The sequence below is a fragment of the Dasypus novemcinctus genome, chromosome 13, assembly GCF_030445035.2.
Source record: "Dasypus novemcinctus isolate mDasNov1 chromosome 13, mDasNov1.1.hap2, whole genome shotgun sequence".
Taxonomy (NCBI): domain Eukaryota; kingdom Metazoa; phylum Chordata; class Mammalia; order Cingulata; family Dasypodidae; genus Dasypus; species Dasypus novemcinctus.
The window spans coordinates 93,303,872-93,328,730 of NC_080685.1; the positions used below are offsets into that span (position 1 = coordinate 93,303,872).

The following is a 24,859-nucleotide window of genomic DNA, read 5'->3' on the forward strand; positions in this document are numbered from 1 at the left end:
ATCACTGAGGAGTGTCTTGAAAAGATTTAAAGGTGAGATCATTCTGTATGTGTTCTATTTTTGCACCATTTTAGTTTCTCAGTAAATCTTTAAATTGCTTATGTTTTTAAAATAAGGATGAATTTTTATGCCCTGTCTAGAGATGAGGGTGGAGATGAGGTCACTGGAGCCCCTGGTGGCCAGTAAGTGACGCTAGCATTAGCCGGGAAAATGCTGGCTACAAATGTCAGTTAATGTGCTGAGACAATAAATGTAGGGAATGTAAAGTTCAATTTCAGCTGTCGGTTGTCATGGTCTGTGGTACTGTGTGGAAAGGATGCCAAAGCTGAATCCAGAGAGATCAATTAGTGACATCTTCCAGGACTTGTGTTGTGACCAGAGACTCAAGGATAGTGATGGATAGAGCTGCCATTCTTCCCAGGGAATTCTGCTGCACTTCTTGCCACATTAAATAATACATTTTTAACTTACCCTGAACTTACCCCAGATTTCAAGGTCACTCATTGTTCTAATATATGCACACTGGACTTGGCGAGCAAATCTTTTGTGAACTGATGTCACAATGATGATGATTTGATATGCCTTCTCAGTCCTCACTTTCCCTGATCCAGGACATCTAATCCCTCCGTGTGCTCCCCTCACTGGACTTTTCCATACCTGCTTTTCTCTTGTTTCTCTTGTTTTCTCAGTTTCTACCATCCTCCTCACCAGTCCCCTCGCCAGAGTGTGATGAGCTTCTTATGAGCAGGGACTACCTACCCACAGCACTCAAAATAAATTTTAATTACTTTGGATCTCCACTTGTACAACAGCCAAGATTAATAATAAGTATAGTGACAGTTAATATCTGTACAATTGTTTGCTTACAAAAATGTTTTATTGTTTCTTCTCCCCTTTGGTTCTCAAAGCAACCCTGTGAGGTAGGTAATACCAATGATATCGTGAACCCAAAGCAGAGATGATCCCAATGTATAGAGAAATTGCTTAAAGCAGGAGGTTCTTATCCAGGTGGCCATGAGCTTCAATTGAAATTCAAAAAACATTATTCTTGTGGAGTTGTGTTGGTGCAGGTGTGATATATTTATTATGTAATACTCAATATAGTGTGGACTAGTAAGGGGTCCGTGGTTTTCACCAGACTGGTGAAGGGGTCCATGGAACCAAAAACGGTAAGAACCCTGGCTTAAAGTAATTGTTCAAAGGTGCAGAGAGTTGCTTTAAAGTCATACCAGTGGAAGGTTGTTAGGAGTTAGGGCTCTAACTCAGACTGTCCACGTCAAAATCTTGAACCCTTTATGCCTATTCATTTGATAATTTTAGTTGCTCATTTCTGAATCTGAGTCTTTACCATGGAAATGCAGTATCCAGAACTGTGTATAGTACAAAGTTAGAATAATATTTCCTTTTATTCCTTTCAATATTCTTTTTGTTGATTTCCATATTTTATTGGATTTGTTTTAGCTGCTACAGCATAGTTAGCCAGTATCTCTTGAAAGAACAGTATGTAATCCCTCCTTTGACTCTTTTCTGAGTTATTGAACCTTAAAAAATTATATTGCTGAAAAGATACCTGTCCATATTGAGATTTAATGAAAAATTACCGGTCCACCCACACAAACTTGCAAGTGTTTCCTGTGATTAAATCTCACAGGCTTTACATTTCACTTGGGAAAAAAATGCTATCTACACATTTTGATATTAATATTTCACTGTGTATTTACTATGTTAATAATTTATGACAAATGTCAAACAAGATTGAGTGGTGCTTTGATTACTGAGGAATAATGCTATTGTGACTGCTCCAGTCAGAGCCCATTTACCCTTATGTCTCAGTTTCCCACCTGCTATGACAAACGCCACGCAATGGGTTGGCTTAACAACAGGAATTTTTTAGTTTATGGTGTCAGAGGCTTGAAGGTTTGCTTCCTTTCAGGGCTGGTAGCGTCTGGCTGCCGAGTAATCCTTGGATTCCTTGGCTTTCCCATCACATGGTTATGTCCTCTCCTTTCTCTCCCTGGTTCCATTGACTCCAGTTTCCTGCTACTCTCTATGGTTTTCTCCTTCTGGGTCCAATTTCCTTTGCTCACAAGGACTTCGATCATATTGATTTAAGGCCATTCAGCTTGGGCACGCCTTAACTAATAATGACACCTCCAAGATCATATTAACAAATGAGTTCTCAACCCCAGGGCCAGGGATGAGGATGTGAACATGGTTTTTGTGGGGGACACGTTTCAGTTCCCAATATCTTGCTTCTTGTTTCTGGCACTACCCAGTTCCCAGTTATATACAAAACAACCTTCTCGTCCCATAGCCAGACAAAGCTTTAGAGTCATCATTGGTGTGATACTTGACAAGACTACTAGGGCCATCCTCTTCAAAGGCTCCCCGTATTTTCCTATGATCACATTAACCACCATTAACCAACTGGAAATCCATTCAATCAACATGTACTCACTGAGGTCCACTGAGGTCCCTTACCCATGTACCTCCAGGTTGGGAAGTAGGGTCAACATTTTCATCACCCCAAGACCAATTCCAGGATGTTACTCCTCTAACCACTTAATCACTATTCCTTCAAAGCTCAGCCACCTGGCAACATACCACCCTCTACTTTTTCTCATCCATTACCTGTAACAAATTTGTATCATGACTCAGAGCCTTCCTCTTTGCTACCAGTGCTTCCATCATTCTATTTCTATGGAAGGATAAAGAAGTGAGCGATGAGGAGGTAGTGGTAAGTAGTGAAGTGAGTCAGCTCTCTGTGCTCCCATTCTTAAGCCCCTAATACTAATGCATAATTAAAATCTAAAGCTTTTGTTATTGTGAAAAGAGGTATTTATTAAATAACCCCCAAAGAGGAAGTGTACAATACCAGCTAGAAGCATGGGCTTTACCGTCACTAAAACCTGTGTTCAGTCTCTTAACTAGCTATGAGACCCTGAACCAGATAATTATCCTAAATCTCATTGTTCTTGGCTGTAAAATAGGTATAATAATAGTTCCCACCTCACTTAAGATAGTGCCTTGCTTTAGGTGAATGTCAGAAAATGCTTATTTTTATTTACATGTGATTATTATCAATATTAAAATGTGGTCAAACACTCTTTTCACTTTTAGTTCTTTTTATACCTTCATGACAGCTACTAATGTTCTCCTAACTGTGGGTCTTACTTGTACAAAAAAACCAGAACATATATCTTCAATCCAGGGGAAAGGGAAGCCTTGTTTCAGATTGCAGTGGAAAGCTATTTATATTGTGAGGCTTAGGTATCACAATCTCATGGTAGACAGTATGTACTAATTGAAATTATTCTAGAAATAGAGAAATGTGTTAAGACATATTGTCTATGAACAATTTAGAGTCTTCTGATACAATAATAGAGAATGATTTTAGTAATATGTCCTAGTCCAACTTCTTATTTAGTATTGTAAGATGGGATTTTAGGATGGTTTTCCTTTTAGATACCTTGCGAAGATATCAGGAACTTGAGGCAAATTATACCCTAAATTACAAAATGAAAGCTACTAATTTTGTTCATAACTGAAACTTGTATGTTTAAAGATTTTTCCTATTTTTTCTCCTCTGCCAATCAGCAATAATACAAATGAAAGCCCTAAAGAAGTGACTATCCAATTAAATCCTCAAGAAGACAGCTGTGCTCATTCTCAAAGTCTACAAACAAATCAGGAAAATAGCAGGTATCGTATATACATATTGAGTTCAAAATGTTTTCAACAACTCAAATATCAAACATAGAAGCAAGATTTGAATATGATATTTCATGAGGTACTTTTGGATCATTGATATCAAAGAAATTAAAACTCCCTTTTTTTTTTTTTTTTTTTTTACTTTTTGGTTGTTTTGTGACTGAGGGTGATTGGCTCTGTCAGTGCTGTGCACAGGCACTGTGTTTTCCAAGCATTCCTACATTTCTGTGTACTTCTGCATGAGAAGTAGCAGTTTTTATTTTTCTTCTGGAACCCAAACACCTGCCACCAGGGTGTGCCTACAAGTCCTCCAGCTTCCTTTAAATGTACTGAGGAAGAACAAGTGTCCCGAGTAACTTTTCCCCCTGATTTCCGACTTCCACTGAAAATCCTCTACCTCTGCCCTCCCCCTGGCCTCTTAGGCCTGCTCTCTTCTTTCTGTCCCTCTCCTTTCGTGCCTGTTACCATACCTACCCTTCATTCCTGTTGTTTGGTTAATGTTTCCTAAAGAGTTGGGGTGAAAAGGAAGATTATGTCACAACCCGAAGCAGCACACAACATAGAACTGAATATTAGAAATCGCTGAACTAAAAGGTAACCATCTACACCTGGGGTTCTCAAACTATGCCTTAAGGAGCAAATCCAGTTGGGCACCTGTTTTTGTAAATAAAGTTTTACTGGAACACCTCTGCACTCATTTATTTACAAATTGTTTATGGCTGCTTTGTGCTGCAGGGGCACAACTGAGTAGTTGCTGCAGAGACCCAGAGATTGTATGGCCCACAAAGCCAAATATGTTTATCACCTGGCACCTCACAGAAGTTTACCAACTTCTGACCTGTATGTTACTATGAGGAATTTCTCATTGCCTAATCCTCCTTTAAGTCCTCGTTTACCACCCTTTTCCCAGGCTCTTTTGGTATACTCCCTTTTTGTTCAAATTTTTACTGCATTCTCAGAGTACTTATTTTGACTCTTGGGCTTCTTGCCAATTCAAAGTCCCATTTTCTTTGTCATACAGAGCAGTTTGTCTGGCCTTTGCTTCCCTGGCTGTGCCCAGGAGTCCTAACATTTTCTATCCACAAGGCCTATCAGAGAATTTTCAAAAAACAGTGGTGCCATATGCCCTAGAAAGAATTAAGCTTCTCATGTAGAAAGCAGAAGCAAAGGCCCCACACTTGTTGGGAAATTTCCTTTCTGTACATCCTATCTCTTTCTCATATGAATGTAAATTGATCTAAATCTAGCATTTTATATCTACACACACATTAGAAATCCTAAATTCCACAGAAGACAGTGGAAGGGACCCCAGAAAAAGATGAGGGGTAGGAAAGGCATTTTATAGTTACCATGATATAAGTTTAGACAACTCAAATTTTTCTAAACAGAAAAATACAGGTTATTACCAATTTCTACCCACAATAGCAATGAAGTTGCAATGCCTTCTGTTTATTATCTGGCTTCCTAATACTTTGCTTCTGTCTTTTCATTTGTTTTTTTCATTACCTCTTATGGAAGCAAATGAAATATGCACTGCTTTTTGAAAATTCAGAATTATCTTATTGTTTGAAGCTTTAGTGATCATCTCATCTGATTCTTCTCAAATGCATATTTGCATATGCCTGGAGAGTTATGATTACTGTTCCAAAGGGAAATGGAAGCCACAGGATGAAAATGTTTCTTAGGAAAATATTTTTCCTAATGCTGGTTCATTAGTTCGATGGGAAAACAGTATTATTTCTATATTAACACAAGCACATATATAAGGAAGTAGAAGGCAAATGATGCAAAGGACTTTAAGATAAAATAAGACAGACAACACTGTGCTTTCTGGGATGTTCTAAGTTACGCCTCCAAGGCCCTAGCGATGATGCATTCATTTTCCTTTACAAGTGGGATGCTGTGATGGAAAAGTTGTGTAACACTGATTCTAGGCCAGCTGTGCTGCCTCCAAATATGAACAGACAAAATAAGGGGAGACAGTGAGGATCATTCTCTTTACAAGAGTTCATTTTAAAAAGAGACCACAAGTGTACTTAAAATAGCACTTGATTTAGCCTCATGCCTGCCAGTTACCTTGCCTAAAACACTTTTTCCACCTTTGTTCCTATTTAAATTCCACTACCCCAGCTCAGAATTCACTTATCTAAGAAGCTTTCCTGAACAATTCCAGCCAAGCATGATCGCCGTTTGGAATTCACAGCACTTCTTATTTCTACTATTTTAAAAAGAAACTCTTTTCTGATAAAAATAATATATGTGCTCATTACTGAAGTCATAGATTTAAAGAAAATATAAAGATAAAAGATATAAATTTACCTGTAATAAACTCTACCCAATGTTTAGTATTCTTAAGTTATACCACACATTATTTTATATGTTCAGGACTGTACCTGAGATCCTGCTACTTTCACCAAATGACAACCATTTCACCCATCATTAAAAACTCTGCATAAGCACACCCTTAATATTCTATACCATTATTTTATTAAAATCATATAACCTTGTAACATTTCATGTTTCTTCTTCCTTTTTTTTTTTTTTTGCTATTTAGTTCCATTGCACCTATTCACTTGCTCAGTCATTCATTCTTCATTAATTAGTCACCTATAATGGGCCATGGATTGTGTTTGTGTGCTTTCTTTTTTTTTTTTAAGATTTATTTTTTATTTATTTCTCTCCCCGCCTCCCCCCTCCCCAGTTATTTGCTCTCTGTGTTATTCCCTGTGTGTTCTTCTGTGACCACTATCCTTATCAGTGGCACCAGGAATCTGTGTTTCTTTTTGTTGTGTCATCTTGTTGTGTCAGCTCTCTGTGTGTGTGGCACCATTCCTGGTCAGGCTACACTTTCTTTAGCACTGGGCAGCTCTCTTTACAGGGCGCACTCCTTGTGCGTGGGGCTCACCTACACGGTGGACACCCCTGCATAGCAGGGCACTCCTTGTGCGCATCAGCACTGCGTGTGGGCCAGCTCCACACGGGTCATGGAGGCCCGAGGTTTGAACGCAGCTTCCCATTTGGTAGACGGACGCCCTAACCACTGGGCCAAGTCCGCTTCCCTTGTGTGCTTTCTTTCCCACACTAGCTTAATAACTTGCTGTGAATGAGACTATCTTTTTTAATTCCCCCAAAACTCTGAGCATATAGTTAAGCAAAGAAAAGTACTCAGTAAATACATGAGAGAATGAATTTATCAAAATTTCATTTATCCTCAACTTTTTAGAAATGCTTACTTTACATCAGGATAGACTCAGTGTGCATTGCCTTTGACTTTTTAATAGCAAGGTAGGAAGTCCTTAATGAGTTGTGTCTCAAAATTTTATTTTTAATATTGGAATTTTAAGTACATTGTTGCAAAGGAAGAATGTTAATCATTTTGTGGAGCATTTAGTAGACAAGGAGTGAGTTAGAGTACGTACCAAGCTTAAAATCCATGCACCCAGGGTGGTTGCAGGGGCAGAATGAGTGGTACAATTAAGAGGCAGACTCTAAAGGCATAGCCATGTGTTGAAGGATATGCAGATATTTGGAGAGGATGCAGACAACAGATGACATTGGGAAGTCTTGTGAGTTGGAGAATAATGATGAGGAATCCAGGTGGTAGTAATAACTGGGATCAGCTGAGCTGGTGGGTGTCGTCAGAGGGTCTGTTTATTGGTGGAAAGACAGATCCCTGGCATGAAGACAGAGGAGAGACACTAGCATGACCAAGGAAGCATTGGATGTCTTGGGTTATGCACTACCCACAGTGATTGAGGGAGGACAACATGCTTTCTGAATGCCGGCCCACCTCCTGCTCCTCCAAGATGATTAGATCCTGATTTCTGGTACCTGCCACCAATGTGATTCAGAAGAGAGACTCAAGGAAGTATCAGTATATTAAGGAGCAAACTGTATGTTTTCTGGAATAAGTCTATCTTTATTTAGTTGTTCAAATCTGATAACACTTTTTTTTGACTAAAGAAGCAATGAGTAAAGGTCAAGTTACTTATTAATCTCTTTCTTATCTACTCAATGTCCCAGTTTCTTTCTTATGCCCTATATAGCAACCACAATAGAGGGCAATAAACTCTTCTTGTGAACTTTAAATTTATATGTAATGTTAGCATTATGATTATCAGCTTATAAATTCTGGATAGTTCAGTTGTTGACCTTGCTGTCATCTAAATAAAAATACCCTGTTTTTCAGTGTCCTTCCTTCGTAAAGTACTATAAAGTTGGAGAACATTGCACATTAAATGCTGGTTGGAGAGGAGCGATTTCATTTCCACGGAATGAGAGTCATAAAAATCTTTGAAGTGACTTCACAAAGATACAAGCCTGTGCACTTGAAAATACTGAAGAAGCGTTCAGAGTATCTAGCCAAGCCTCCTCTACTTAGTTTGTATTACAGTCATTCTTCCTTCATCCTATTTCTTTGAATGGAAAGTCAGGGGAAAGGACTGACCTTGGGATATAGAAAATAGTTTAAAATATTTAAAGGAAGAAGGTGTTGCCTAGGATTATATTTTTTCTTTCATATTTTAAAATGTTTATAACATGGAGCAAGCTCTCTAAGGAGAGTTTGGAAAGTGCAGGAAGATTTGAAAAACAAATGAGTCATATAATTATACCACTCAATGATAACTACTGTTAATATTTTCATTTTCTGCCAATCTTTCTCGGGTTTGTTTGTTTTTTGGCTTTTTTTTTTTTTTAAGGAGGTATTGGGGATTGAACCCAGGGTTTCATATGTGGGAAGCAGGCGCTCAAACCACTCAGCTACACTAATCTTTTTTTTTAAACTTTATTTTGTATATTTACTAATTAAAAATATAAAGAATTAAAAAGAAAAATACAGTTGAATAAGAACATACATTTTTCAATTAAATGTACTAGATACATATAACATTTTTTAAATCATACAATATGATACATAATATATTTGATTCATAGTAATACAATCTCTGACAATCTTTCATATATGTGTTTATTTATACACACATGTATGTCTTTCTTAAATAGTTTTCTTTTGTAGAGCAGAGCCCACTGCTTTTTAACAGAATTGGACTGATATATTTTCTCTATTAGTTTTCTGTTTCTCTAGGGAAAAAGAGTAATTCCTCTTTACTAAAATGGTATTAAAATTTTATGAGGCAGAGAGGTCAAGATTATGCAAGAAAAATATCTGGAAAATTGAAGCTTTGGATTTTTTTAAGCTCTATTTCAAAAGCACTGGTACTTTGTACCATGTTCTGCTTAAGAAGCATAATAAAAATTGAAATAAAAGAATAGTTTTTTAATAAAACTAGCCTACTTTTGTATGGATTAAAAAACACACTAAATCAGCTAAAAAAGCACAACTTTTAAGTTTATCAGGTTAGTAATAGTGCACTGACACTTTCTAAGTAAGTGGCTTTGAAGTCTTTAAAAGGTCCCATTCTTTGCAGACTGAAAATTTAAGGACAATGTTTTGGGCTTCACTAATAATCTCTAGAAAATATTAGTATCTTTCTGGATATTTAACAATAGATTTGTATATGTCTACTACTAACTTCTGTGTAATTCTATTTTTGATAGTTGCTCTAAAAGTATATTCTACTCTGTTTACTTTGACCCCTGTATAAAGAATGAGCTGGACACCACCGAATTGAATTTCAACATAAAGTCATGAAAGATAGCAAAGAAAGAGCATAAGCAAAGTCAATAGACAAAGTAAAAAATTGCAATTTAAATCACAGATAAAAGATAATTACCCCATTATTTAGAGATTTCTTAAAAATTCAAAGACCAAAATCTGTAAGAAAAATGGACAAATGACATATAGCCAGGCCACCAATAAAAACAGACAAATAGCCCACAAATATATGAAAATATGCTCAATGGTAACATTTGTGCCTAGCTGGATTTTTAATAAATCTCTATAATTTCCTAGGTTTTTGAAGAAGTAATTTTTAAAGGAAGACTAGAAATTAAATGTTTGGGAATTGACCTTTCTTAGGATTAAAATCCCTCTTCACAAGAAAAAAATGTTTTTCCCCCAGAATTTAATCACTGAACAATATGATTAACAAACATCTGACAGCTGTGACTTTTTAAAATTTATTTTTATTTATTTATTGTGACTTTTTAATTGTAAGAACTCCATGAGATTTTCTTCCTATTAAGTCAGTTATCAGTTACACATATGCCAACTATGTATAAAAAGCTACATTGCCTCACCTAATTTGTATTATTGAACAATTCTTTTAACCTGTGGCCTTGAATTTCTCACCTGAAAATCAGGAGCTAGGCCAGTTGCCCTCCCATTTCTCATGCTAACATCCTAATTTTCTGTTTTGTTTGCTTTTTGTACACTTCAGTGTGACGATAAGTTAAAATCCATGACATTAAAACCGAAGTGAAATTTCATTTCTACCATTATAATGACAAAGGAATGAAAGACTGTCTTTGCAAATCTATATATGGAATATGGCTTATAATATATTTACTTTTTTAAAGCCTTCAAAAGCCAAGAGGAAACAAAATGAATTTGTGTTCCTTCTGAGAAATGCCCTTCTCTATTCCTGAGAGGTTTCAGAATCCCTGTGAAGGGGGTGGCATATCACAGTAGTTCTTTTGCTGGTAAAAGGAAAGAGAATCAGGCCCAGATGGTCAACTGGCTGGCAGGTACTTAATAGGTGCAAAAATAGGAAGCGTAGCTGCCTGGGGCCAACACCACAAAAATGGCTTAACTATCCACTATTCAGCTTCCCTTTCAGGTTGATACAAATAGCTAGTTCTTCATCATGACAGTGGAAAGCCTTACCTAAGAGCACACAGGGCCTCATTTGCACCTACACTCTCCTCTTAAAAGCATAATGTACAGGGAAGCGGACTTAGCCCAGTGGATAGGGCGTCCGCCTACCACATGGGAGGTCCGCAGTTCAAACCCCGGGCCTCCTTGACCTGTGTGGAGCTGGCCCATGCGCAGTGCTGATGCGTGCAAGGAGTGCCCTGCCGGGCAGGGGTGTCCCCCGCGTAGGGAAGCCCCACGCGCAAGGAGTGCGCCCTGTAAGGAGAGCCGCCCAGCACGAAAGAAAGTGCAGCCTGCCCAGGAATGGTGCCGCCCACACGGAGAGCTGACACAACAAGATGATGCAACCAAAAGAAATACAGATTCCCATGCCGCTGACGACAACTGAAGCGGACAAAGAAGATGCAGCAAATAGACACAGAGAAGAGACAACCGGGGTGGGGGGGAGGGGAGACAACCGGGGTGGGGGGGAAGGGGAGAGAAATAAATAAATAAATAAATAAATAAATAAATAAATAAAGATACTATTAAAAAAAAAAAAAGATGATGCAACAAAAAGAAACAGATTCCCCATGCTGCTGATAAGGATGGAAGCGGTGACAGAAGAACACACCGCGAATGGACACAGACAGCAGACAACTGGGGGTGGGCAGAGAAATAAAATTTTAAAAAAGATCTTAAAAAAAAGGGATAATGTACAGATAGTAGTAAAGAGTCATTTACGTTTATTTTAAAGAAGTTCCTTTTTGCTTAATGATATTTCCACATACCAAAATCCACCCCACCAGCATTCAAGAGGCCCAGGAAATCTACTACACAGTTCAAAACCTGATCCACAGGCATGCATTTCCTCCATACTCTCCTTCCTCTTCTCTTTGGCTGTTTGACAAGACCTACCCTTATGGCAGTTGGAGGAACCCCTAGTCTTTACTCTCCTACTTCACTCTCAAACTCTTTTGAGTCCTAGCCCTGTCAGGGCCTAAAGGCGTTTGCTGTCAAAACTCTCCCTTTAGCCACAACCACCGAAATGATCTTAAAACTAACAGAGAGGCAGTTGCTCCATGTAGCAGTTTGATCTTATTGATGAATTCCAAAAAGAAATATTGGATTATGTTTGTAAACTGGTCTTTCGCTCTGGGTGTATTAGAGTGTATTGGATTCAGAGGTTTTGCTTTCACCTGATTAAATAATGACTATGGCTTTGATTGGGCCATGTCAGTAAGACATTGCGTCTCTGCCCCTTGGTGGGCAGGGACTCATGGGGAAACTTCACCGCACAGAAGGGAAGTTGGAGTCTTAAGCTGGAGCCCTGGGAGGTAAGCACAGAGAAGCTTGGATATGATGAAAAAGAAGCAGCCCTGGGAAGAGAGGAACCCTGATCCTGGAAAGAAGCAAGTCCCGAGAAGAGAACAACCCAGGAAGCCTGAACCCTGGCAGATGTGGGCAACCATCTTGCTCCAAAAGGGTGGCAAAAGACTTTGGTGAGGGAAGTACCTTATGTTTTATGGCCTGGTAACTGTAAGTTTTTACCAAATAAATACCCTTTATAAAAGCCTACCAATTTCTGGTATTTTGCATCAGCACCCCTTTGGCTGACAAACACATTCCACTTCATAAGCTTGATTTTGGAAAGTTTTCTGTGCAGACTATTTTAGCTCCTTTCTTTCAGAGAAATCCAATTTTGCTTCTTAGTGTTACCGGATTTTGTTTAGGTTCTTGGCTATGCTGCAGAAATGAATTTCAAGAGCACGTCGGGTGAGTTAGGCCAGTAATTTATGCAGGTAGGAAAGGAAGAGAAATGGGAGAAAATAATGGAGCAGAGGTCCCAGGTAGAGAGGAAGGAGTTGGAAAGTGATAAAGCGGGCTGATTTACAGTCTACAACTCCCCAGTAGGTTATAAATCCCCAGGTTTTACTTGTGTGGCCACATGGCAGAGGAAAAATGGCGAGAGCAGCGTGCAGAGGGCAGGAACAGGTCCAGAGGCAGGAAAGCAGAGCGGGAGCGCTCAGGCCTGTGCCTGGCTTTTAAACTGTTAATTACTCCACCCCTTTGCTAATGGCAGGGGAGGAGTTCCACCTCTTTGCTGTTTGGATTGATCACCCCACCTATCCATCCCCCAGTGAGGACCCAATGATCATGTCCTTGGGGAATATCTGAGGTTTTTCCTGGCTTCTGGACGGTCTTTCTTCTGAATAGCAGATTCTTGGGGGTAGGGATCTTCCAGCAGCCATCTTGGGGGTTTTGATGTCTACATGGACTCTCTGCCAAGTTCCAGATCCATCTATTGATTCCCTATCTTACCAGCCTGCTTCACTAGTTGTCTAAAATGATTAAAATTAAAATCTCTCAGAACTTCCCCAGCATTTGGTAAATTCATGCTGTGGGAAAACTGACAGAGAATAGTTAAATGCACTTGACAGCAAGTCTCATTTATTTCATTCGATATTTAACAAATATTTATTGAGCATCTACTATGTGCCTAGAACAGTCTAGGCACTGGAGCTACAGCATGAAAACTCTTATCTGTACCTCCTGGAACTTGTGCAGAAAAATAGGAAACAAGGCTCAGAAGTGTTCACGTAGAACCTCAGTTGGGTCAAATCAAAATAAGCTAAAGAAATTAATGTGAAGGTCTTCAATTATATTAAAAATGGCTTTTTTTTTTTAAAGAAAAGAAAGTCTTGCCTCAGGCAAAGAAATTTCAATGACTAAAAGAAATACCACCTCTGAATCTAATTTAGCACCTGAAACAAGGAAACCAAACTTAGTCCTTTTTTATTCCTATCTTTTAATTAAGTCAGGAGAAAAAAAAAACCCTTCAAAGCCTGGGGATAGGAAATTTTAAATTTATATTGTTGTAAAGAATGGTAAATAGAGATAGATTTCACAGAGTGCTGACTTTGAGCCACAAAACATTGTTGTTATCACTCTTTCATAGCTCTTAAATGTTAACTGAGATGATAATTACTCTTAATTGAGTTTCCTATTCACTGTCTCCTTATTTTAATTATACCTCCTTATTTTAAATAAGAGCCATCATGGAATGTCTGGGTTTTTTTTGTTTTTTTAAAAAATTTATTTCTCTCCCCCCACCCCCAGTTGTTTGCTCTGTGTGTCCATTCGCTATGTGTTCATCTGTGTCTGCTTGCATTCTGGGTGGCACGAGGAATCTGTCTCTTTTTGTTGTCTCATCTTGCTGCGTCAGCTCTCTGTGTGTGCGGCACCACTCCTGGGGCAGGCTTCGCTTTTTTCACACGGAGGTGGCTTTCCTTGCACGTGGGGTTCCCCTACGCGGGGAACACTCCTGTGTGGCAGGGCACTCCTTGCATATGGCAGCACTGTGCGTGGGCCAGCTCACCACATGGGTCAGGAGGCCCTGGGTATCGAACCCTGGACCTCCTATATGGTACACAGACGTGCTATCACTTAAGCCACATCTGCTTCCCTCTCTGGGTTTTTAAATCCAAGATATTAAGTTGTTTATTTTGTACACTACCTCCATACTTAGTGTCTTATATGCTCTATCAAGAATTCCAAAAAGTTTGCTGATCTGGCAGGAAGGAGAAATTCCATGATTTAGTGAACCCAGAAAACCTGCAGTCCATCTAGAGTTGTATTAAATATGTATAAACTGTTTTCACTCCAGAAGACCCATTCAAGGTGTATACAGAGAACCTCCATTTCTTCCCTATCCACTCATACCTGAAACCTGTGTAATAGAGGTTCCAACTCTAGTACTTGATAAACAAGTTGGATTTAAAAAAACAAAATCCTGTACCTTTTTCCAATCCTTTACCTTTTTCTTTTTTTTCAATAAAGAAAATTTAAAAGCTCAAAGAAAATGGAGTATAGTTCATGATTCTGTCAACTAGTCTCTTTTCATGTGTACCAATATGATGCTTTTGTGTTTTGTGGTTTTTTTTTTACTCCCCCCTGTTAGAAATCTTCTTCTGGAAGAAAATAAGTCTCGCCCGATTGTGGAGAAGAAGAGAATTTATTCTCAATCTTGCAAGAAGGGGCGCACAACCAGAAAACCTGGCTGGCGCCCTGAACAAAGAAAAATGACACAATTTATACCCCTAAACCTAGCATGCAAGCCCTTCCTCTGTTTCTCCATAGATTGGATACTTCAGAAGTTACAGCCTATCCGAGAAGACCTAACTTTCCCGTGCAAAAGTTTGTGATTAACCGCTTCCCCCTTTAGTTTTTACCTGCTCCCCTTTGCCAAATAAGGAATGGAATTTAGTGCTGAATTGGTATTGACTTAGCTCTTTCTTGGGCATCTTTTTTACTGCCTCTAGGACTGGCTTAAGCTGGTTTCCTTTGTTGCTGTTTAACCCAGGAGTGGGAGACTGAGGCAGTAGGCTGCCAGGTTACATTAATCAATATTTTCTTCCTTCACATGAAACCTAAACTGATCTTCATTTCTTACACCCCCCCCCTTTGTGGCTTTTTGCATGCTGTCCATCACTGTGCATTCTTGTGTGTCTATATTTGTTTATTTCCCCTCCCCCCTTGTGGCTTGCTTGCTATCTGCTCTCTGTGTTTATTTGCTGCATGCTCCTCTGTGTTCTTGGCTTGTCTCCCTCTTTTTGTTGTGTCACCTTGCTGAGTCAGCACTCTGCAGTGCCTGCAGGTGAGCCTGCCTTCACCAGGAGGCCCCAGGATGAGAACCCAGGGCCTCCCATGTGGTAGACAGGAGCCCTACTGATTGAGCCACAGTGGCTTCCTGATGCTTTTGTTTTAATAAAAGGAATTCTATCATGTAAAATACTGATTTGGAGTCTGCTTCTTCCACTTAGAACTGTATCCTAGTTTCACACATTGATAATCCCTCACAACATTCACTGCATGAAATTTCATCATAGAAAGATACCAACCATAAATTCTTTAACACTCTTGCTAGACACTTAGGGTTTCTTTTTTCCAAAACTATCTTTGCTTACAGTTCTCATGATTTCTTTGGAATAAACTCAAAGTTGAACTGGTGGTTTAAGTCATGTCCAAAACTGATCTCTATAAATTTATACTTCCATGGAAAGAGAGTGCTGGTTTCCCCTAACATGTTCATCTGCATTAGTTGAGGTTTTTATTTGCCAGTTTGAGAGGAAGAAGATGTCAACTGTTTGCTCTTTTAATACAATTAAAAAATAATTTAAAATTTTAAACTAGTCATGCAGGTTTTATTCACATCTCTAAAAATACATCTTGCTCATTCTTTTGATCTCCCCAGCCTTGTTAGAAGTTGTTTCACCTGAAAAGTTCTCCTCTCTTATCCACTCCATCCAACCAATTCCTATCCATCTTAACTCCTAGGGCATTCACAGCTTCCAGGAATGTTTATCTTTCATAAAACATTTAAGTGCTCAAGGGCAAGAGCACCAGGGTTGTGGCGCAATCTACTAAGAGACTTGTGTTGCTTAATAATTTAGCATTCCACAGGTCCTCTCTGGGGAGGAGGGGGGAGAGCAATTTACTTTTGGGTTTGGGAGTGCAGTGGGCAAATCTTGTAAATTTGAAAACTAGCAGGCCGTGAGAGGACTCACTAGTAGACACTCAAGCAAGGAAAACTCATGTATTGTCCCTAAGTAATGGCCGATTAATGTCAAAGAATGAGTAAGAGCCCACATAGTGCCATAGTGCGGGCGAACCAGAACGATCCTCTGCCTGGATTTCTATTTTCAGGACGATGAGCTTTATTCTTCAACACAGTGTTCCCGGAAAAGGAACAATAAAAACCCTGCCAGCTGAAGTTTCCTTTCCACCCTTCCTGGGCAGGGCCGTAACAGTTTCCGTTTATATTTACACTTGCGACGGTGTACCAGCTATTCCCGTAAGCCGCGGGGACACTTCCGGGCTGGTCTGCAGTGGGAGTAACAAGGAAAGAGCCCAGTTCCAATCAGAGGAGCAGACGTCTGTCCTCGGAAGCCGGTAGGTTGGAGACCAGGCCGGCCACGCCCCGTCGTCGGGACGCCGTTCGGGCGCCGAGGCCCCGCCTCCAGCCCTCCAGCGGGCCTTGCCCGGGCTCTGGTGATAAACAGCGTTCCTTCCGGGCGCGGTCCTGTAACGTTCGCTTGCAGGTTCCGCACTGGGCGCTCAGTCCGCCGCTCAGGCTCGACTTTCCCGCTGATTTTCCGGAAAATGGTGGCGTCTTCCTTGTCGCACCGGGCGTTTCTCCGCCGCCGCGATAGTCCCTTCCCTTCCCTATCCTCCCTTGGACCCCTTCTGAGTGCCCTGGTGCTCCTGCTGCTAAATGCCGTCTCGGGTAAGACCTTAGAGAGTGCGCCGCCGGGGAGGCTGCCGCGGGCCGGGGCGCGGGCGGGGCGCGGGGAGCTTGGCTTAAGGGCGGGGTAGGAAGCGCGGGGCTCGGGGGGCCTGGGGGAGCCTGTGCGGAGGTGGAGGGCTCGGCCAGGGCCCTGGGCGCGGGACGTGCGGTGCATTTAGTGTACGCAGACGTGTTACTGGTCGGGACTGAGCTGTACTGCGGTGGTGGGTGTGGCTTTTTTTTTTTTTTTTTAACCGCAACCGCGGTGCGGAGCCTGCGGTGGGGTTTAGGGGAGCCTTCCCCAGTGTGCTGTGCAGGGGCGGGGGTCGCAGCCGCTGTCTCCCAGGGCCGTGCTGTTCCCGCCGCAGATGCTTGTAGGGTGCTTCCGCGGTTGAGCCGCGCCGGCACGGAGCCCTCCTCTGGGGTTCCCAGGTGCCCTGGTGGTTGTCAGGGTCCGTGTGGTGCGGCTGAGGAGGGTTTTGCCTGTGTTGGCGGGGCGGGGCCGTGGGGACGGGAGTGTTCCCTGCTGTCCCTGCGTTACCCCGGTAAGGGCTGCCATGCCTGTGCCGTGTCGTGGCGGAGACCCTGCTCTGTGCTGCCCTAGGCGTGCGGTGGCCGCGAGCGCAGGGACGCTGCTCAGCCCTGCCGAGTGTGGGGCGAGGAAACGTTACGTTTGCTTTGTAAGGGCGAGCGCAGCACCGGGGATGGGAGAGCGCCTGTGCTCGTTGTGCTCCAGGTGGGAGAAAATTCTGGCTCTGTTACTATAAGCAATAGTAATAGAAGGGCTCGCCCCATTCGGCCCCCACCGGAGAAACAACTTCTGTCAGGGAGAAGGTGGCTTATTAGGAATGCACAAGCTAGGGACTAGGAGAATCTTCCCCAAATCCGTTCAAAGTAAGAATGGGAGCTAGGGTTTTTTAAGGCAAAAAAGAAAAGGAGGTAGGCGAGAAGAAAAACAAATTTAAAGCAAACATGAAAGCATCACAAAGTGATGCTTTCCAGGGGTCTTGTGAGGAGGGTACGGGCAATTTCTGTCCTGCCACAGGACTGTGACCGTTCTGTCACTGTCACTGCAGCCTTTTCCTTGTTGTGCGGGTGCCAGTGTGCAAGGTCTTTATGACTCCTTCCTCAGCTGACCGTTCAAAGTGAGCAAGTTTTTTTTTTTTTCCCTGAGGAAAGACATAGATTTACTGGCTACTCCTGACACCATTCTGTCTGGTTTTGCTTTGAGACATTATATTCTTGTAAGCAAAACTGAGATTGTCTAGTTAATATACTTGAGAGAACTAAGTGCAAAGAGTAAACTTCTAAAATTACATTAGTAGAAAACCAACTCAGTGTATTAGAATTTTCACAGCTGCTTAAGTGACGAGATTTTTAGTAAGCACATTTTCCAGCTATCAGGTACAAGGGTTTAGAGGGCTGGAAGGGTGTGGGCCCTTTGTGTGTCTGCAGTGATCAGGCTTCTTGTCCCACATCTGGTGGTTCTTCTAAAGAGGAGTGGTTTTAGGTTGCTGCTTCCCGTTTTTGGAGCAGCTCACACTCGTGAGGGGAGTTTGTATAGGCAGTGCTGTGCATATGAGATCTGCCATAACAAAGGAAGAATTATGAGATCACAGAGGGAAACATTGATCAAATTTCAGGACCAGTCTCATCCCCCAGAAGCTTACGCTTCAGTCTCTTCTGCCTATTTCAGGTTTTTTTTTTCTTTCCAGCTTAAACAAGCACATTTAAAGATCAGTAAGTGCTTCCATAGTTGTTTCTTAGTTTTCTTACTCTGCATATTACAATGCCAAGAAAGAGCATAAGGTTTAAGATGATTATTTTCAATATTGCACTCATTACACTTACTCTTCACCATTATACTCTTCACCATTGTTTTATGTTTGAAAGTAGTGGTGCTTTGAGTAGCAAATATTTTTTGAATAGCTGCTGACAGGTGGTATGGCCATATGGATGAATGAGACTCAGAAGCTTAGACTCCAGACTATGGAGTCAGACATGTTAACTATTAAACACAAAAGCTTGTGATCTGAGATGTACACAGAACAAAGGAGAGTCCAGAGAAAGGGGACTGGTCCCTGCTTCCCAGGGGAAAGCAGAAAATTATTCTCATGGGACGTGATGTGTGAATCAAGCCTAGGCAGACACGAGTTGAACAAGATTTGCAGCTCACCAGGGAGGAGAACGGGCAGGGAAGAGGGAGCAGTGTGACCAAAGGCATGGAGGTGGGACACAGCTCCTGGCATTCAATGCACAGAGGCCTAGAGGGCTAAAAATCCTGACTCATGTGGGCTCTACAAGTAATGGAGTTTGGGTTGACAATGATGTGAAAAGTAAGCAGAGTCCTGTGAGAACCATTGAGTGTACACTTTAGCTGGATTGGACAAGGCATGGGGCTGCAGGGGGCTGTCTAACTGAACCATGTGGTGGATGATGGACTGTGGTTAACAGTACAAAGATGAGAGTGTCCCTTCATGAACTGTGACAAATGTACAGTCCTAATACATGGTGTTACTAATGAGGGGGGGTGTATGGAAAAATAAATACCAAATATAAGCTATGGGCCATAATTAGTAGTAATATTTTGATGATGATCGTTCATAATCCACCAAGTTATTGGTGAAGGGGTGATATATGGAAATTCTGCACGTTTACATGATTGTTTTGTAACCTCACAACTTCTCTAATAAGAATATATATATATATTTAAAAACCCTTTTCTCCCTGCTTATATGCTTTAGAAAAGGTCTGGAAGGAATGTATGGATATGGGAAGGGGTTGGTATGGAGTGAATGTTCATATTTTCCCAGTAAAATAATGTATTGAATTTTTTTTTCCTTTTAAAAAGAGTATGGTCCTGATAATAAAGGACTTTAAAAGTCCATTAGCCATGTGTGGCAATTTGAGATTATTTATGACCCCATAAAGAGAGATTATGTTTGTAAACTGGTCTGTTCTTCTGGCTGTGATACCCTTGGAATGTATTAGGCTCAGCTGACATGTTTTGATTAAATTACCTATTACAATTAGAGCTTTGATTAGACAGTATCAGTAGGGTATGATCCAGGGTTGAGTCCCTGCCATCTTGGTAGGCTGATAATAAACACTCACTCAAGAAAACACATGGAAAAGGAGAGAACTTTGATCCTGTGGTCCCAGGAAGAAAGATGAACCATTCACTTGATGGTTTGCAGCTGAAGAGAACAGAACAGCTGAGCAACTGGGAAGGCGCAGAAAGAAATGAGCCCCATGCCATCCTACAGCAGAGATGGAAGAAGCTGGACCTACAGAGCCTTAAGAGCAGGGGTTCTTAATAAGGGGTCCATGAGCTTGAGTTGAAATTTAAAAAAACATCCTTGTGGGTATGTGATGGTATGAGTTTGATATATTTATTAAATAATACACAGTATAGTGAGCACTTAGTAAGGGGTCCATGGAACAAAAAAGATAAATACCCCTGCTAAAGAGGAAGAAGAAAGGAGAGGCCAGACAGAGTTACCCGCCATCTTACCTCAAACCTAACAGCTGACTTTGGTGAGAAAGCAACCTTGAGTTGGACTCTTTAGGGCCTTATAACTGTAAGCTTTTACCCCAAATAAATACCCTTCATAAAAGTCAACAGATTTCTGGTACTTTGAATCAGCACCCCTTTGGCGAACTAATTCACCACGTTAAGAAGCCTTAGACATTCTCCTGAAGACAGGAGGGAGCCAGTAAAAGGTATCTGTCTTGGAAGAGCTTAGCATAGAGATATAAGGTTACCCTACCGTAGAAACATCACTCTGGTGGCAATGTGAAAAATGAATTGGTGGAAGGTGGCAAGATGCCTAAGGAGACCTGTTCTGATGCTCCTGTAGCAATCCAAATAAGAAATGATAGTGGCTCGAGCTCAACTTAGAATAAAAGTAAAGGATAGAGTAGAGCAATTGAACAGATATTTAAGGGGTGTAAATAATATAAATTGTTTGCTGGGGACGTGTGAGTGTGAAGAATCAAAAGTGACCACACACAGGCTTTCTTTATGCTATTTATGATATCTCTGACACATTCTCAGTGAAGCTGTGCAGGAAGGCAATTGAATATATATATAGGTTTGGCGCCCCAGCTAGAGATCTAGGCTGGAGAGGGGTAGAGGGGTTCAGGAGGCAGCTGCTTATCAGTGGTAATGAAGTCTTGGGAATACACATACACTCATCCAGGGGGATCTGCAGAATGAAATAACAAAGAGTTCCCAGAACAGATAGGAACATGACACTACCCAATCAGGCAGTGATTAAGGTGATCAGCCGGGGAATAAGGTGAAAATCAGGGTAGCTTGGTCTCCTGAAAGCCCAGGGAGAGAGAGCTTTTCAGACACGTGAGAGTGAGGAGACAGCAATAGTTCCAGCTCCTATAGAGAGGGCAGCTAAAATTACGGAGTAAAGAGACTGTTGGGATGAATTTAACTAAAAGGCCATTCAGTGATTTTAAAAGTAATGTAAATGATTTTGTGGGCCTAGAAATGAGTGGAAAATGAGAAATAAAATTGTCAGGTGTAGATGATAGAGTGTTTTGAGGAAGCAAAGAAGGCTTAAAAATAGCTTGCGAGGACAGTCGGAGAAGGAGCAGGATAGCCAGGTTCACTGCAGTTCCAGTTGTAGTTAGACACCATGAATTTTTGTGAATTTCCAGTGGTAGGAATCTGGGCAGGAATGAGGATGTATGTACATGCCAGAGAGTTATTTTAATTTTTATAAGCAGCACTCAGCGGCCCACATGTAAGTGTAGAGAAGGTGAACAGTTCTGTTGATCCACTAGTAGAGAACTAATTAGCTTTACTGACACTCAGCTGGAACTTCAGAGAAACTCCTGAATGTAACCTATCATATTCTATAATGCCATCTATTTGTTTAAAGTATTGTACTGCAGCCTAAATAATTTTATTGTAAATTACACTACCTAGAAGAAGGGGAGTCTAGGTAATACTTTTCTTGGAGCTGAGAATGTTCAGTGTGAAAATCCCCATCGCAGGGGAAAAAACCTCAATGTCCTAAGCAAAGGAAGAAATTTGATTGTAAGCAAAGTATGATATTGGACTCAATTATTACAGAATAAAGATTGTAATGAGTTGGTTGCCAAATTCCAAATTTTAAACTCTGCACATTGTTTAAAGTATGTCTTTCATGATACGTGTTAAGGGAAAGAATACTTAAATTAATTGAATGGATGGAGCCACCTGACATTCTTTCTTCATACAGAGTACTGTATGTGAAAATCATGTTGAGTGCTCTCTTTTCCACCTGCATAAAACAATGGATATGTTTATGATTTCATCACTGGCGTGCTGTTACAAAATTTCTATCTTGATGGTTCCAGGAAATTCTAGAATGGTGTTTTGTATTTCTATCTAGAAAAGATGATAGAATATTTCTAGCCCGGAATTTTTTTCCTATTGTAAAATGCAAATGTCTGCCATAGGATACTCAGTAAATTTAAGTTAGTAATAAAACTCAACTGTATATTAATCTTTTTCAATAATGCTTTTAAGTACTATGGCTTTTTCTTTGCTTTGTATTTTTGTTTTGTTTGTTAGGGGCAGTTGATAGAAAACATTAAGGTATCAAGGTCAGCACAGTGGAAATGTTGGGGACATATTGCCAATAGGTGGATTTTAGGCCATAGAGTAAATAAAATTGGTCAGTGTATATAGAGAGAATTTTAGAACTCAGAATATTATGTGCAATTAAGGTAATATTTTACTTGTTCAGAATCCTCTTCACCAGTCTCTCAATCTGAAGTCTGACTGAGGTCCAGAGAGTAAGAAAAGGAAGGTTTCTCAGACGCCAAAAGAGATTTATCCCCTTAGTTTCTTACCTCACTGGAGCAGCCTGTGTCTTCTAGGTCCCCTAGGCCTGTGTTTAAAGTCTCTATCCCCTTATTTTACATGATGGTTCCAACAAATTTGTTAGGTTTTCAAGCCATCTTATAAGTAGAAGGAAGAGAAGTTGCTGAAGTTAAAGCGACACCGCTTAGGAAAATAGCTATAAAACAAGGAAAGTCTAAAAGCATAGCAGGATAGTAGCATTACTATAGGAATATGTTGGATAAACAGCCCAACAGCTACCTCAGCTAGCTTCTGAAGAAATGCAGAATGCAGTGATCACCAAGGGAACATGAAATTAACTTTAAAATAAAGTTCAAGGAAGCAAAAATCTTTTCATATACAACTATCCAAAGAGCACATTTTTATAGTTAAAAGATGTCTTTTCATGTACAAAATGCTCAATTTCACTTACATGAAACATGACATGTCTTATATTTTAAAATTATTTTAGTCCATATTTGTTTTGATCTATGAAATATACAATGTTTATTAATATCAATCACCCCTGACCACAGCATTTCTTGAACACCCACTGGGTCCAGAGCATAGTAGAAAAAGAGATCATGGTTCATGACCTATAGGAACTTGCCTTCAGGGAGGAGATAGAGCTTGTAGTGACAAGTTGTTTTAAGTTTGTATTTCAAACTATGGAAGAGTAATCTGAGCAGTGCTATATACTATAGAAGACTTTTTGGAGGAGCAATGAGTTTTTTGTTTTTGACTTTTCAACATCAATGCTTTATTTTAATTAATGCCTTACATTAATGTGGTACATCTGTTACAATTCATGAAAACACATTTTTATGATTGTACTATTAACTATAGCCTACCTTTTACATTATGGTTAACTGTTTCTGTTGTACAGTCCTTTGATTTTTAAAAAAAATTTTTATTCTAGTGTTTTTGTTTGCTAAATGCTGCTAACGCAAAGATATGAGTTGGCTTTTACAATGGCAATTTATTAATTATGAGCTTACAGTTCTGAGGCCGTTGAAAGTGTTCATATCACGGCATCATCAGAGTTTTTTCTACCCGAGCTATAGCTGTAGGTGATCAGGCAAAGGGCATGTCACCCCCATTCCTCACTCCCGCATTCCCCTCTTCTCCAGGCCTCTTTGCTTTCATCTTCTGCCTAAAGTGGTTTCCTCTCAGCCTCTGTGTTGGATTGATTACAGCTTGTGGGGCCAGGTCACACTCAGCTTTTGGGTTCCTCTCTCACTCTACAGCTTGTTTCTGTGTCTGTGACTTTTTATTTTTCCATTTATAAAGGACTCTAGTAAGAGTATTAAGACCCACCCTGGGTCATGCAATCCAATCAGAGGCCCTTAACTGAGCCGATTTAATCACAAGGTCCCACCTACAATAGGTTTACATGCACAGGAATGGGGTAGCTTTAAGAACAGGGTTTTCTGGGGTTCACAAAAGCTTCAAACTGCCACCTCTAGTAACATATACAACCTAAAATTTCTCCTGTTAGCTACATTCAGATATATAATTCAGTGCTGTTCATTGCATTCGCAATGTTGTGCTACCATCACCACTACCTATTAGCAAAACTTTTCTATCAACCCAAATAGAAACTTTGTGCCATGTAAGCATTAACTCTCCATTCTCTATCCCCACCCCATCCCAGAATGACCAATATTCTGGGTTCTAACTCCTAAGAATGTCCTTGTTCTAATTATTTCAGATCAGTGAAATCAAACAATATTCGTCCTTTTATGTCAGGCTTATTTCACTCAATGTGATGTCTTCAAGGCTCATCCATCTTGTATGTTTGAAAACATCATTCCTTTTCATGACTGAATAATATTCCAGTGCTTGTGTATACCACATTTTATTTGTACGTTAATTGGTTGATGGACACGTGGGTTGCTTCCAGCTTTTGGCAATTGTGAATAATGCTACTTTGAACATTGATGTGCAAATGCCTGAGTCCCTGCTTTCAATTCCTTTTGGTATATACGTAGTAGGAGAATTGCTGGGTCATATGGTAATTCTGTACTTAACTTTCCAAGGAACCAGGAAACTGTCTTCCACAGTGTCTTTACCATTTTACATTTCCACCAATAATGAATGAGTGTTTCTATTTCTCCATACCTTCTCCAACACTTGTAATTTTCTGTTTTCTTTTTTTAATAGTAGCCATTCTGGTGGGTGTGAAGTGGCATCTCATTGTGGTTCTGATTTACATTTCCCTAATAGCTAATGGTATAGAGCTCCCCTTCATGTGCTTTTTGGC

At 40.4% G+C, this 24,859-nt stretch overlaps 2 protein-coding genes across 2 annotated transcripts in view; both read left to right on the forward strand.

Moving 5' to 3' along the window:
• The window catches only part of LOC101430310 (complement receptor type 1), a 179,664-nt gene extending 171,633 nt beyond the window's left edge, over positions 1-8,031 (forward strand). Inside the window, exons 56-57 of the mRNA XM_071207305.1 lie at positions 3,598-3,702; positions 7,901-8,031. Coding sequence (XP_071063406.1) covers positions 3,598-3,702; positions 7,901-7,916 — 121 coding nt within the window. The 3' untranslated portion in view covers positions 7,917-8,031. The remainder of the gene's footprint in view (positions 1-3,597; positions 3,703-7,900) is intronic.
• Positions 8,032-16,402: 8,371 nt separating this feature from the next.
• Positions 16,403-24,859, forward strand: part of CD46 (CD46 molecule) — a 56,136-nt gene continuing 47,679 nt past the window's right edge. Inside the window, exon 1 of the mRNA XM_004470088.5 lies at positions 16,403-16,751. Within this exon, the coding sequence (XP_004470145.1) occupies positions 16,628-16,751 (124 nt within the window). The 5' untranslated portion in view covers positions 16,403-16,627. The remainder of the gene's footprint in view (positions 16,752-24,859) is intronic.